Raw genomic sequence first — 15,366 nt, forward strand, 5'->3', positions numbered from 1 at the left:
AAATTTTGTATTATTCAAAGGCTGTACACTCTCAAAGAGCAGTAAACCTCAGAGACACAGCAGCACCACTCAGGCGATCACGTAATCCTCAAAGAAAACAAATCCAATGGAGGCCACAGTACAAATTCACTCAGGATTTAATTTAAGGTGAGTCTCTATGGGTTTTTGTTATTATCGTTGCTTCACCACAACATCTGATCTCAGGCTTCACCCACCTGCCAAGTGCCACTTTAATAAATGTAACTATACAGCAAATGTGTCAACATCTAAATACACAAGTAAATACTCATACATGGGTTCTTATGTTTTTACCCTTTTCTTTCTTATCAGGATGTAAATTACTTTTTTCTTTCTTGATAAATTTAATAAAATTCTTTGCAAGGTGCTATAATGTCATCACGCTACAAATCCAAATACTTAGTGATAAATAACACAGCTGTTGCAAACCCAGTGTTAGATACAGTGGTAGATTTATTACATTTTGACATCCCCTGTCAAAATGAAGGGCTATTTAAATATCTAAAAATGATCACCATCTGTATTTTAAACTTATTTGACATACATAAAAATAAGTACGGTTATTATAGTCCAAATCTCTACGAGGTCACACTGTGAGGCCTGCACAGTATAGGTATAGAGCCTTAACGGCTCAGCAACATCACCTTTCTACTGAGCTCTTTTCAGTGCTGTAAGTCTCAGGTCATCTATCTCACCGCAGCATATCTGAGTGCTTGTACTCCTATTGTGCACATCGGTGTCAGATTTGGTGTCACCCTTGAACGTCAGCCACCAACTCAGTTGTCCTCCCAATTCATCCGCCTGACAGGTGGAAAGAGAACTCCATGGAAGTGCGACATTGTAGGAGTGAATTTTCTTTGGAAAACCTTTTTTAACGGCAACATTGTGTTAGGTCGCCTGGAGTGATCTCACCATTACCACAGAGGTCAGTGCAGTAATCTTCAACCTACTGTAAAACTTTTTTTTATAGGACTAATGTCTTTCATCCTGCCAACTGTTCATGTCTTTAGATATCAAAGGTTGTCAATGAAATGGCATAAAGGTCATAAAGATTTTTCTTCTTATACCAAATACATTTTATTATAATGTAAAATACAAAACAATAACAAAGAATTATTATTTACAAATGTACAAAGTTCAAGATTATATTACATATTTTGGCTATAAACAAACAAATATTTGTTCAGAGTTATTCATTCAATACAAAAATACAAGCGTCTCATATAAATTATTGCACTTTGCAGCTGCAGTGCATTGAAGATTGCCATCACCTTTAAAAAAAAATGAAGTGTTTACCTGATTTAAGTCAGATTGCGGAAGAGAGGTTTCCAAGAAACACAAAAACCATATGGCACTTTTTCATTTCACCCTTTTTGTATAATCTTTGGTACCTTTTATTACAAAAAAACCCTTCAGAGTCACTGAGCACCATTCTGTATAAATTAACATTGTACCTGAAATCAATGGCATTGCAGGTGAAATGTGTATATAAATATATATGCATTTAATTGTACAGTGTGTCGTTTACAGGGCCTATGAAGACATGTTGCTGGTAAAGGCCTCTGGAGATGTTTTTTCTGTTGCTCCTGGTTTCCCTGACAAAAATACACTTCCAGTTCGAAAAAACCCCCAAAAAAAACAGTTGGCACCTGGTCCTCCAAGTTTTGTCGGTTAAATAACACAAATTCCAGTTTGGTCCCTTTCATAAAAAAGTTTACAACCCTGGCTGAGAGGTCTTGTCGAGTCACCTGCACAACGTGCGAGCACGGGATCAGTCTTGAGAGAAATTCTTGGCTCTTAAAGATCCAGCGCTCTTTCATTTTTGTTTCTTGCCATGAACACCACAGCTTGTCTTGTTGCTTGACGCCAGTTTGAAGGCAAATCGTGGTTTAAAAGAAAAAAAAAACTGTAGGTCACAGGTTTGTTCAGGGTTCTGCTAACGTACATACATGTCCCCTTCCCCGCCCACTGGAGCCTTCATCCACCGACCATCCAAGTCTCATAAGTGTCTCTTCATGTGGAGAGCTAGGTGATCTGACCTTGAAAACGCCCGGTCGCATTTCTGGCACTGGAACGGCCGGTGGCCTGTGTGTTTCCTGTAGTGGCGGGTGAGCTCATCCGAACGCGCAAACTTCCAGCCACAGCCCTCCCAGTCGCAGTGGTAAGGCTTCTCCCCTTTGATGGAAACACAATACACACAGAGCGGTTAGCACTGGCCCTGAGGTTAAAAATGGCCCAGCCTTCCCCACATTCAGGAGAAAAAGAGGTCCATCCTGTCCTGCAGCTAGTGTGTAAAGGCCAAACCATCCGGCCTGGGGTTTGTATTTGAAAAGGGATCAGTATCAACCTGTTTTACTGCACCTGCTAAACAAGTCCCCCTCCCAGCCCCCACCCTTCCAGCCCCTATTCAAACATGTTTGTCCATAATGAGCAAGTGATGTTCAACAAGGAAACTATCACGAAAATAAGAGAATAAGCTTAATGAGAGCGTGCTAAGGCTAAAAGCTAACACTAGTGTAAGCGGACGCCAGAAGCGTCAAACACCCATCTGCATACCTGTGTGTGTACGATGGTGCGCTTTAAGGTGCGAGCTCTTTGTGTATGTCTTCCCGCAGCCGACAAAGTCACACGTGTGTGTCGCCACTCTCTTCCTCGGCCAGGACCGTCGACCACGTTTAGGCTTTGGCTCCTCCGGCATGCAGTCACCAGTAGATATCATGAGGGGTTCTGTGGAGTCAAAAAACAGAGGTGACAATAACTGTTATCATGGTCCCTAATCATACTCCACATGAGCAGAGAAAACTTATAACTATATCAGAGGTCACTGAACAGTGGGGTAGGCTTATAGCCGATATAACAGAGGCATAAAAATTCAATATTTGTTTAAAAAGAATGTATCTTCTGTCTCGAACTTTGAAGGGACTCAGAAAACATCAGCCTCTCTTAAATCATATAAAAGGCTTGTGCAAAATAAAGCTGCTATTCTAAAAGCTTTAATACTTCTCTGCAAAACACTGCACAGTGCCACAATTAATTAAAAAAACCCCCCACCACAACAGAGAAGTGGTTCGTTTTAATGTTTTAAAGTAACAAACAACACAGATTCTATAGAAATTCAAATTCTGTATGCGGGCTAGACTTTTAAAGAGTTTTACGAGGACAAGATCCTTTTAAGTGCAATACTTTGAACCAATGGCTCGTTTAAAACCATTGACTCTGTATAAGTTGTGTTCTTAGACAGATTTTAAGAAAACACAGTTTTAAGAACTCTCTATTATAATAAATGCTCTCTAACCTTGGTACTGCATGGATGATGTCTGGGCGTAGGACGTGTATCCCGGTGGCGAACTATGGTGGTATCCCTGGGGAGGAAGAGGGATCTGAGAGTGGGAATGGCCCAACACCTGGTGTTCCCGGCTCAAGGGGTGGTCCGGGGAGAGGGAAGAGGATGAGGATAACCTGCTGTTTGTCATGGAGCGCCCTCTGCCATGGAACCCAAGATCCAAGTGGCTGGGACGCTGCTGCTGCTGGCTTCCTCGTCCATGGGAGTTTACTCCAGCCAGGTGTAGGTCCATGGGTTGTGAGATGGTGCAATTACTGGGGTTTTCCTGCTTTATCCTGTGGCACGCGAAGGTCGTCGAGGCACGTGAGGGAGTCGGGTCTGACACAGCGTTAACACAGGCCTTGCTAACATTCATGCTTTGGTTGTAATCTCCCATGTCCATTGTTGTCTTGACTACAAACTTCCCATGGAGGCTCGTGGGTTGGAGGTAAGCCGGATCCAGCTCGGGTCTCATGAGCTCGGCCACGAAGCCTCCAGAGGGCGAAACATCGTTGATGTCTGGAATGGTGTAGAGCAGCTCGCTGGCAGTTCCCTGAGGGGAAGGGAGAGGGTAAGATGAGGTGAAAGACCCAGGGGAAGGAGACAGTCCCTGGGCAGAGGTGCATGCCATGGCATCCTCCTGCTGTTGCTGCTGCAGTTGTTGCTGCTGCAGAATAGAGTTGGACAAAATAAAGTCATAGTCTAAGTCCAGGTCCAGCTCTGTGTCTTTCTTGGACATGCTGGTGGCAGTGGGATGGTCTGGGTCGGGGCAGCTGCTTTCGTCTGGCACGCTGGATCTCTTAAGATGGGACAACTCCTCCTTCCATCTCTACGGGAAAGTTATAGAGGCAATTATGAGTGTGCTGGCACAATTTGATCATTTGTGTCATGTTGCTGTTTTTACAGGCACAGAGTCGAGAAAATCACACTAGGGTTTTATCCTGTCTGTCCTGCTTGAAAACAGCCCTAAAACAGGGTAATTTAGAGTGAAGGGAACCTGGATCTGCAGTATGGAGACTGATTATTATGACAGCTTAGCTACAGAGCTGAGTGTGGTGCAGAAAGTGTCCTTGGCTGTAAGCACTTCCCAAGAATACTGATTTGTAGCTGAAAGAGTGGGCCCTTTTTTTAATGATCAGACTCAGAATAATCTTCCTTTCAATATTTTGAATTTGAACTGCATTTAATTGGAAAGCTAATCGAGCTGGATGCTCTCCACGGAGCAATACAGTAGCCCATGTGCGCTTCCCGTGCATGTCTCACTGTCTCCACGCTAAAGCAGCCTGTGTAAACTGGTGCACGCCCCATTGGAGCGTGGTGTCAAGCCCTGGCTGTAGTGTAACAACATGGGAGAGACACATTGGAAAAACAAGCACGCTAGAAATACACTGCACCCAATTCTTTGATGCTTTTTTTATTTTTGTTTTTTACCCCACACAGTGCTATTTTTTTTGGCATGCGCGCATAATATGAAGTGACCACAGGATACTCACTAAATTGGCGTTTCCTATAGATTTACTCTTGATAGTGGGGCCGCTGGCAAAGGTGGATATGGAGGGCAGAAGGGTTCCACCTAATGCCATCTCGACGTCATTTGGAGGCTGCCTGAAATTTAAACAGAAAAATAACGTAAATCCTCGCGGGCTGATCCCTGGGGCGAGCGCAGGCTGTTGTAGTCCAACAAGGAGATGTTAGTCAGTCAGATGTTGTCATTAAAAGTTTGTCAGGTCCACACCTCATCGCTTAGAGTTTATATATACACACACATATATATAAATGTATATATATGCGGAGTCCCGTTTGAAAAGATTCTTCTGAGGATGCGGCTGCACTGCTTTGAATATCCCCCGGATTTTAAAGTTTCTGCTCCGCGTCGCGCATTACACTTTGGTTCCAGGACATGCCACCGCGAACGGGTTAAAAGCTGCCGGGCTGCTGCATTTTTAAAGCTGAAACGATGCTAAACGGGAAGATAGACTGGGGCGACGGGGCAGGGGGGGAATCCCTTGCTCCTGTTGCCATGCAGGGACCGGCAGTCTGAACTGAGGGAAGCGCGTGAGAGGTATTCGTCTTAAATCACTGGAGCGAAGGGAACCGCCTCTGTCGCCCCGGCAACAAAACATTAGCGGAAGGGGGAGGAGGGGAGGGGACTGGAGGGAGAGGCAAGGAGAGCGAAAGATTGGAGAGAGAAGTTTGTTTGTATTCATAGCAACCGTGACTCTCCTTACTTTTTGTTAGTCGTGCGAAATGTGGTTGAAGAACCGCGTTGTTCTAAATTCTGCACACGGCTGACATGGGAATACCTGAGACTTTCGTTAATAACGACTGGAGAGTCACCTGACGTGAGCAGGTGATATTAGGGCCTAGTTTCATTAGCTAACCCTGAGTTGTAAAAACACCAGGTACCTCTGCTTTTGGCGTATTTATCCAATAACAACAACTCTATTTGTGTTTGTCATTGCTGCGTTTGTTTCCCGTCGTAATTGTGGATTTGTTATTTAGTGGCACAGAGTAGTGCCAAAAGCGGTGGCCTATCCCATGACAGGTAAATATGCAAATTATTGTGGGTAAACATTATGTTTATCTATGTTACATCACGAGCCGGGACAAGGACCCTGTGTTGGAAATCATTCGGCCACTCACTACTCCCCACTCACTGTGAAATAGGGAGCTCTGTGTAAAGGACCGCATAGGGAGTCGTTTCATATCCCCCATTAAATATCTAATTTGTGTCACGCAATTAAAGCAAATATTATGCTGAGTGCTTTTCTTCCAAATTAATCAACTTTGTGGTCGTTTTTTTCATCTTCAGAATAATGCATGATGGCTTTATAGTTTGTGAAATAATAATAATTAATAATGCAAACCTTCATTTGTATAGCACTTTAAAAACATAATTAAAAAGTGCTTTATTGAACACAAAAAATAAATCACAGACAATACTGAGGGTTGAATACTTTGCTTTCGGACAGACCTGTAAGGCAGTGAAAACACTATCTAGTCCTGGACATACTGAGTACTGAGTTGCTTCACACAGCCTGTATATAAATGACGGAAATGCCGGAAGCAAGTAAATCCAATGTTGCACCCTGCTGTCTTTCCAAAGTCCTGCAGGCGACTCTTCTGTTTTTAAAAAAATATGTCAGATTTTATCTTGCTCACCTGATTTATAATCTCAGTAGACACCTTCTTATTCAGTGCATGGTCTTAATCCTTAGTGAAACATCGTATTTAATCCAACTCAGGTTTCATTTTTGTAAATTATTTGTAAATTATAGTTTAAGATAAATTAGTCTAAGTTAAAATAGATGAAAAGACAGTATGCCATGGGTAGGATATACTCCTGTTACTTATCGACGTGTCTTCAAGAGGAATTTTTGGAGCACCAACCATCAATCACTCACAAATCAAGTTAACATATCTTTAATTAGCAGTTACCATGAGACCATCTAGCTGTTACAAAGCTTTTTCATACATAACCAGCATCTGAGTTGTTACTCAAGAAAAGGTAATGTATTAAGTAATGAAATATATTACTTGATTTCTAAATTGAGAAAGTAATTTGTTGCACTACTTGTTGCATTACTAATTTATTAATAGATCAAATGACCGGAAATGCTCTGTCATATTATCACCAGTAATATAAACCTATAGCTATAATCTTCTAGCAGGATTGTGCAGGATGTGTTTTTTTTCGCCCAGCACACAGATGTCTAAAGAACACTTGCAACACAAGTAACGACATAGTATTAAATGTAGTGTAGTTACTGAATTACTACAGTGACACGTTACACTACTGTGTTACTGAAACATGTAAGACGTTACTTTGTAACATGTTACACACGACACTGTATATAAAAAGCTAAGTAACAGCCATCTTCTTTTAAATTTCATTCTGACCTGCAACCATCTCACTCTCTCAGGAATATTTTTCATGATTTCATTGGCTGGAGCATTTGATTAAACTGATTTGACTGGGTGGCTAATGACTGTCTAAGCACTATATAAAAGTACGTTTTGTTCTGTTTTTTATTCATGAAGAACAAAGAAATAGATCCACGTGACACTGCCCAACTCAAAATGATTGCGAAGAGAGAGCACTGAAGCCTGACGTGAATCAGTGTGAACTGTGACGTACATGTGACCTGCCTTAGGGCGTGGCTGACACTGACAGATCACTACTATATGAGCATCTGGTATGTTCAGTTCCCTTTCTAAATTATGACGTCTGGTTTACATCAAAGAACCAAACAAAAAAACTTAAAAAATGGCACTCCACAAATCAATGAAACCACGGTGACTATGCCTGTCTTTTATATACAGTCTATGGCCAGCCTTCATGCAACAAATGTTCCCACTGCTCTGCAAAATGTATCATTTTATTATTTATAAAATAATATGATTATGTTAGGACAATATTTTTAATAATTATTTAGAATGTTTACACTGTATTGCAAACACACTGCAGTTTATGCATGGCCAAAATTCTGAGAGCTAGCCATGCTACACACCAAAGCCAAAGGTAACGTGCAATGCTTATCCTTAAATGGGCCTTCAATATACAAAATATGTTATCATTCTGAAACAAATGCTATGTGGTGTGCTTGAAATATAGGCAACTAGAATTAAATCCCTTTTAACATTTTACTACGTTTCTTCAAGAAACGACACATAATAATTATCTTGCTGTCACTTTTAACCCATAAAAAAAAAAAAACACATGAAAAACTATAAACAGCACTGTAAACTTAACCTTTCCTGCAAGCATTAAAGTACACTTCTCATTTGAGCTGCGTTTGAACTGGGCTCAGCAGTGTTTGCACAGAACAGGAGAACTAACACAGACCTCTCTATCCAGCATAATTAGACACATTGAATCAAGAGTTCAGTGCAAGAGCAAACAAAGCGCTCGCTGCTGATCCTGCTGCATCAGGATCTTGTCTGTTAGGCATGTCAACAAATGTGCCGTCATTTCAACAGGACACATCTCAGTGAATATCTTCATTCACCGTTTGAAATTGCACAAATGCACAGCGCTTGGGCTGGCAAACAAGTCTCGTGGGAAAATTGCAGACTAAAATGTAAATATTCTTTGGTAAATAGCAAGTGTATCCTGTTGGTTAGCTCACTGCAATAATTTGATATACTAATACTATGAGACTTAAAATCCGAACCTGCGTTGTCTTTTAACGCCTGTAAATGTGCGGTGGGAAGTGATGGCTTCACACCAACAACGTTTGCACTACATCTTTTGTTCTTCAAGACCTGCTTCCTACAGCAGGTAGGAAGATAAAGGAACCTGTGTGAATATAGCCATATTCTTTATGATGGAAGATAATGGTGGTGAAAGTGATCCTGAAAACAAAGGCCTGGCTTTGACAACTGAGTTGCTTTTGCAATAATGACAGGCAGAGGAGGAACAGAGGAAAGAGATAAAGGAGGAGAAGGTGACACCACTGTAGGCTGTGTTCTTTTTCTGACACAATGAAGTCGTGGTGATTTAGTAACTCACACCAGACGCTTGTATAGAACATGTTAATGTAACACTCACAGTATCGGCTGAGAATATGAAAGACAAATCTGCAATACCCAGTTTTAGACTTTTTTTTTTTGCAAGGCATTGATGACATAAGAATCGGAGGTGGTGAGACTGAGGTAATGTTTTTGTATGAGCAAGCATAACTGTTTAGTATCTGTACGGTGTAATATTTTCCTCTGATTAACTTCAACAAGTGTCCTGGTATTGTTTCTGCTTATCAACATGGATAAAGTGTGAGTGCTATGATGCCTACCTGAAGAAGAACGGGGGTGTTGTTGTTGGCTGTGCTGAGAGGGTTTTTTTTTTGGTTTTGTTTCTAAAATGTTTGCTGACATAATCTGTGGCTATTCAAATAAAAAAAAACAAACGTATTTTATAGTCTAACAACACACTTGTGAACACTGAATAACAAAACGCTTAACTGCCTATCACTGGAGAATTTGAGCTTTTCTGGCATTGTTTCCACTGGTGTCCCTCAGTCAAGTTCCCCCTCCTGGAAAGCGCCCAAGTGCATATGAGTATCAGCGGATCATAACTCCAGATATTGAGGTTTGCTGTGCTCTCTTCCAGATGCTGTTCAGTAATTAAAAAATAGCTTTCATTCTTTCCCTAATTCTTGAAAGCTGAGTCAAGCTTTGTTGAATCTCAGCGCTGTACTTTCCCCACTACTCCACCTCGCATTAGGTTTAATACAATTATATATGTAGGAACTTTTTGTTTTGCAAAGCCAGTGCAAAGCCAGAGAGGAACTCAAGTTCAGATGACTTTCTGATTATTTGCTTTCGAACAGCACGAGCAACGAGGTACTGACTGTGGCTGTAATCAAATTATTTCCCCTATCGCTGTGGTTTGTAGCACTCAGACAGCTACGAGTCTCAATTCCTTCACTGGTGCTGCACAAAAGAAAAAAAGCGGCACAAAAGCAGCAAATGTTTGTAACATTCGCAGCTAAACTTACCCTTACAGCGCACTATTTGACAACAGCATCTGTTCAAAAATCCCAAACTGCTCTTTGAGCATTTCAGGTTTACAGAAAAAATGTCACTAATGATTATATTTAAATTGCTGACCTACAGCCCAAAACCCAAATGTGGAAAAGACCTGAAAGAAAGGACAATAATAAATTACCGTAAACATTTTCAGTTAATTTTATGCAGTTGTAGCTGAAAAAGGAATTGAGGCATTGCTATTCTGCTAGCTGGCTAATTGTTATTAGTTATTTGACTGAAATATTATGTGAGTAATATTATTATTATGTAATGTACCTAATATATTAGTTTATGGGTGTTAACATTGTTTCAAATAGTTGTTCCCAAATTAAAATATATGTTTACAGTTTAAAATATTATAATAATATGCAATATAGCATCTTTTCACTGGATGTGCTTCTTTCAAATAACCTTAGGTTAGGGGCAGATCTGATGAGTTGCATTCATTTTCTAATCATCTAAAGCTAAATCAAATTATTGAAGGATTTAGATTTGGTGTCCAGTTCAGTACTTATTTTAGATCAACAGTATATCACATGTGGTGCTGTGGCCTTGTATGTAAATCACTGCAGTGGTTTACATACATTTTGATAGTTGATGGATAGTTGTTGGTTTACAGTTCTGTCATGGTATGCAAATGGATGAAGTCTGGGTTTGTCCGGCTGCTTTGTTTGGACGTTTCCGGCCAAACCTCAGTAGCCAAACAAAGTTGCGGCTGGGCTGAGAAGCACCAACTGAATTTTCATAACATTTAATAATGTAGACCTGAGCATCCACTGGTTGTAGGAAAATGTTTCTGAGGTGCAGGGTGTTGATCGTGGGTAAGGCGAAATGGCTTCAGACGACGGAGCACTGTTAGGAAGAAGTTAGCAAGAAACAGAGTGAGAGGGAGGCGAGAGCTCCTGTCGGGCGGCAAGCTGTCCAGCCTTTGCCTGCCCTGGGATTCCAGCCTTAAATATCTAAGTTATTTTTAACCAGGCCCACGTAACAGAGCCTAGCGCCAGCCCCCTTTTAAATATTTTCTTTCCTTCAGGAGGGGAAATGGAAGAGAGCCACACTTCCTGGTCACGTGATCAAGCCTAAGAAGCTGAACATGCAACAGGAGTGGGGAAGGGCGAGTGAGGGAAGGAGAGGGAGCCTGGTTGGCTACTTTGTACTCACACCAGCCCACAGAATCAGCGCTCAGCGCCTCCTTTCTGTAAGGTTTAAACGCCTCAGCTGGCCAAATGAGGCGTCGGATGAGGCAGTCTGTTTTAATCAGATGCTCAGACGTAAGAAGTCAAAAGGACCGGGGCAGTGATTGGTGTTCGTGAGCTGCAAAGGAAATGAGAGCGTGGGTACAGCACATCAGCAGACAGAGGGGTGGGGAGAGGGCCGTGTGACGTCAGGCCAGGGACCCACCAGGATTAGAAGCCTCTAAAAAGAAAAGGCCTGGGACTGGGCTGCCAGAGCTGGAGAGAATGTGTTTCTGTGTTTGACATGGGAGAATCAGGGACTTACCATGAGCTCACCTTGTTGACATATGGAGAACTTGGACCGCTTCGAGTCTCAATCTGGAATCTGAAATCATTACCAACCTCACATTACAGCCTGTGATGTTTGTCAGATTTATATTGTGTCTCATCCAAATGGGGCTCAGTTAATTAGATGATAATATAAAATATGTCTGCCTTAATTTAATGTAAATACATATAATTAGTGGCATGATGTTACAAACATTTTGCCTGTGGTGAACATTTCCCATGTAGGAAACACACACTTAAGTTCACTTCCCTCCCTGCACACATCTGTTCTCTTATCTGCTCATTCTTTGAGATTTAAAAACAGCTTCCCTGATCAAGTATGGCCAGTGAGACATAAATGGGACTGCTGTAACTGTGACCAGCCAGAAACTACCTGAGTCTAGATTGTAGTCAGGTTGACTGCAGGATATTTGTGAGTTAGTGAGCCAGTAAAAGACAGACTCATAAGGCTTTCTTTCAAACACTGACAAGATTGGTCATGTGACCTGTAGGTGATCTTTGGGTTTCTGCTTAAAACTAATTTTACATTGCAGGCATATACAACCCACTTGGATATTATGTGGGCTGGAAAGAAAATTGTCTAGGCTTAAATTGTAAGAATTAAATGCGTGAAATTACAGAAATCTATATATTAATTACTTTGACCTAAAATGAATGACCATGAGGGGAGATCTTTATCTCAGGAAAAGCTGGAAAATTATGAAAATACAGTTAAAAGTCCAAAATTGATGTTCTCCTTCACATTTTCCAAGGCCACCCAGTGGGCCGGATTTGAGTCTTTGCCAGGCCGATTCTGGCCCCTGGGCCTTATGTTTGGTTTTTAATTTTCCAGTCACTCGATATAATACAGTTTAATATTTGTCCAGCATGAAATGTAGGCCAATACAGGGTTTTACTGTGAACCTTTCTGTTGAGCACCCACATAGTTTCAGTTTAGACATCACTTTTTGCTTCCGATCGTTAATGGGAGTGTCCTTCAAGCAGGTCCTTTCAAGTGGGAACATTTTCCAACTATAACAACGATTTAGCTTGTTTGGGATTAACATCAGTTGAGCATGAGGACTAACTCAAATATCTGCCCATGCTTGCTTGGCTTTCTTTCTTGTTTTTAAGCCAGTTATCTTAGGTTTGCTTAGTGACTCAATGATCTGGCCAATCTGTGTACATTTGACTCTGTTTAAAGTTTAAAGCCCCTAAAGGTGTTTGCATCGCTTCCAATAAACTTTGTGAATGGCAGGAAAATAGGGATTTTAGTTTAGAAATGAATGACATCCTTGAGTACTGTAATTATATAAAGTGCAAATGAAGGCATTTTGTTTGGAAGTACAGTACTGCACAAAGTCAAGAGACGCTTAATTTCTTCAGTTTTTGCTCGGAAAATGGGAAAAGTCAATATCTGGTGTGACCACCTTTATTCTTCAGAATAGCCTCACCTCTCAGACAAGCCTTCTTGTCATTTCTTTAAATAGACGTAGGGAATAGTTTTCCGGGCTTCCTGAAGGACATTCACAGCTCTATTTTGGCTGCTGGCTGCCTTTTGTTACATTGTCTGTGAAGGTTCTCAGTCATCCAGGTCATCGTAGTCAAAGGAGCTTGCAAAGAAAAGCGTCTGGACTTCTTTAAGTTGCTTGACACTCTTTCGAGGATGCCAATGATCACATTTTGGACAGAGAGGACAGATGGTTTGAAAGAGGAGTGAAAGAAGCCATCTATGTCCACTGTGAGCGACCATCTTTGAATAGAGGCGGGGGTTTATGACACCAACTCTCTGCCATCTATAATCCAGTTTTGAGTTCCCTTCCCAGACGCCTTAACGCCCACTCACATCCTGGGTCATCTGACCTCAGGAATTCGCATGATAAGGTGGGGCCAGGTTTCACAATGAACACACCCGAAACTCTGGTTGATTGGGACCCACGCACAGTTTCCCACCTTGGCTCAGGTGATTAGAGGATCATCAGGGGGTCCTTTTGTCCCTCTGTGGGGGGTCACTTCCACTAGGTTTATATCTGGGACTCTCCACCATTTGACCTTAGAACTGAAGAAGCTTCTCGGATGAGAGGTGAAACGTCTACAAGCAACTTAAAGAAGTCCAGACGCTTTTCTTTGCAAGCTCCTTTGACCTTTTGTTACATTCTTTGTCACGACAATCCCATACTGTTGGATGTTGTAATGTTGATGTTCAGGCTGTGGGGAGGTTAATCCATGACTTATAGTGTTCCAATGTGTGTTTTTCCATCCAGGTATGCTTACTGCATTGTCATCAACATCACTGTCATGCATAAAAAAAATGAAGCTGTTTCTAATCTGATACTTTTCACATTAAAATCTGATAGTGGTACTTTTCTGTGTTTATAACTCCATCAGTTTTGACAAGCTCCCCACCACCACTGGCTGAAATGCAGATCCAAACCTTGGCAGAGCCTCCATTCTGTTTCACAGATGGCTGTGAACACTCACTGTTGAACCTCTCTGTACTCCTGACTTCCTCCATACACTCCAATGTTGATTTGAACCAAAAATTTTATATTTTTCATGAGACCTGTTGCTACTGACTTTCAGGGCAGTTTTTGTCTAATTTTGGATTCTCTTAAGGTTTTTTTCCCCCTTCCTTAAGAATGTCTTCTTTTCGAGCACCGATCAAGACCATTTTTGATGAGGCTTCACTGAACAGTAGCTGGATCAACTGGGCCAGATGCATCTCTTGGGTCCTTTTTAAAAATTCTAGGCCTGCCACTTTTTCTTTTTTCCTTCACTTGTACATGTTCCTCTTTTTTTTTTTTTATATGGACGTACTGGACGCCATGCTCAGATATGCAAGGTTTTCAGCCACTGGCTCTTTGGGAATCACCTTTTTGGTGGAAAAACACAATTTTATTTCTGTCAAAATGTGTTATCACACATTCAACTGTGAGTTTTTAGAACAACAAAGTGCCTAAAATACACTGGTTCATCCCTTCTGTTAGACCGGTCGGTTTTAAGTGGTTCAACAAACAAACAAACAAATAAAAAAACCCATTCCTCTGAAAAATGCCAGACGACATGGAGTGGAATGAAGATGAGTGAGAGAGCAGCCAGTGTTCAAAGAAAAACTTTGAAAGGCTTTCAGAAAGCCTGGACAACTATTGCTCAAGAGCACTTTAAAAAGTCTGGCTCCTTGGAAGCAAAATCTAAAGAAATGAAGGGTGACTCAAAAGTTCTGCACAGTGCTGTAGGTTCCTTGAATCCATTTAATATCAGACTTAAATACAATGTTTTTAATACTGTTAGTGTCACTATGATTTTTGAAATGGCATCAAGTTAAATCGTGCGTATATGGTTTAGGATTAAAAGAATAGTCAAAAAATTGTTAAATAGTCACATGATGGTCATTTTGCATTGCTGAGGGTCACTCTTGGGTTGAGTTGTCTGCATAAACAAGGCAAAGTCTATAAAAAAAAAAAAAAAAAAAAATAGGCAGACACACACACACTGTTTGTGGCTAGGCACACACATTGTCCACAGCATGTAGACAACAGGATGCAGTTAGTTAACCAAGCCAGAGTGGCCAAGTCTTCAGTGCACGAGCACAAACTATAGAGCACAAACTATAGCATGTTTACAAAGACATTGATGCATTGTTTCATAACCAGAAACACACATCTGTACACATCTGTAGCCATGCATCTTTCTGAAAAGGTTCTCTTTATTTTGTCCAACCTGTAACTATGATTTTTAAAGTACAGGCCAGGGGAACATGAGCTATACAAAACAGTCTAATTTAACACGAGGAATTTCAGTCATGCTTGTACCATAAAAGCTAAGTGTACAGTTCAGTGAGTAAACCAGGATCTTTACAATGTTAGAGAGGTTCCATATGAGTATTAAAGTTTTCTGTTTCACTGTATGAGTGCATCAGACCCTGCGCAGCTAATATGCCAATCACAAGCACTTTTCAAATGCTTAAGAAGAACACTGGCATTGACTCAAAGGCAG

The 15,366-nt window shown here is 41.2% G+C and overlaps 1 protein-coding gene across 1 annotated transcript; it reads right to left on the minus strand.

Annotated features, from left to right (window-relative positions):
- Nucleotides 1-1,070: 1,070 nt before the first annotated feature.
- Nucleotides 1,071-5,397, minus strand: klf4 (Kruppel like factor 4). Its single transcript, XM_085279783.1, has 5 exons — nucleotides 5,076-5,397; nucleotides 4,834-4,945; nucleotides 3,314-4,169; nucleotides 2,575-2,745; nucleotides 1,071-2,193 (listed from the first exon to the last, which is right to left on the minus strand). The coding sequence occupies exons 1-5, from the start codon at nucleotides 5,078-5,080 to the stop codon at nucleotides 2,018-2,020; spliced, it is 1,320 nt and encodes a 439-aa protein (XP_085135909.1). The 5' UTR covers nucleotides 5,081-5,397; the 3' UTR covers nucleotides 1,071-2,017.
- Nucleotides 5,398-15,366: the final 9,969 nt, after the last annotated feature.

Source organism: Mchenga conophoros, linkage group LG7, assembly GCF_057382185.1.
Source record: "Mchenga conophoros isolate Kocher_MC1m ecotype Shallow Benthic linkage group LG7, M_conophoros_male_GT1.1, whole genome shotgun sequence".
NCBI classification, from domain to species: Eukaryota; Metazoa; Chordata; class Actinopteri; order Cichliformes; family Cichlidae; genus Mchenga; species Mchenga conophoros.

Coding starts and splice junctions, on each gene's coding strand:
- klf4 (XM_085279783.1), bottom strand. Junction 4,170..4,833: donor CTATAGGAAACGCCAATTTA/GTGAGTATCCTG, acceptor ACTTTCCCGTAG/AGATGGAAGGAGGAGTTGTC. Junction 2,194..2,574: donor GCACCATCGTACACACACAG/GTATGCAGATGG, acceptor TTTCCATCAAAG/GGGAGAAGCCTTACCACTGC.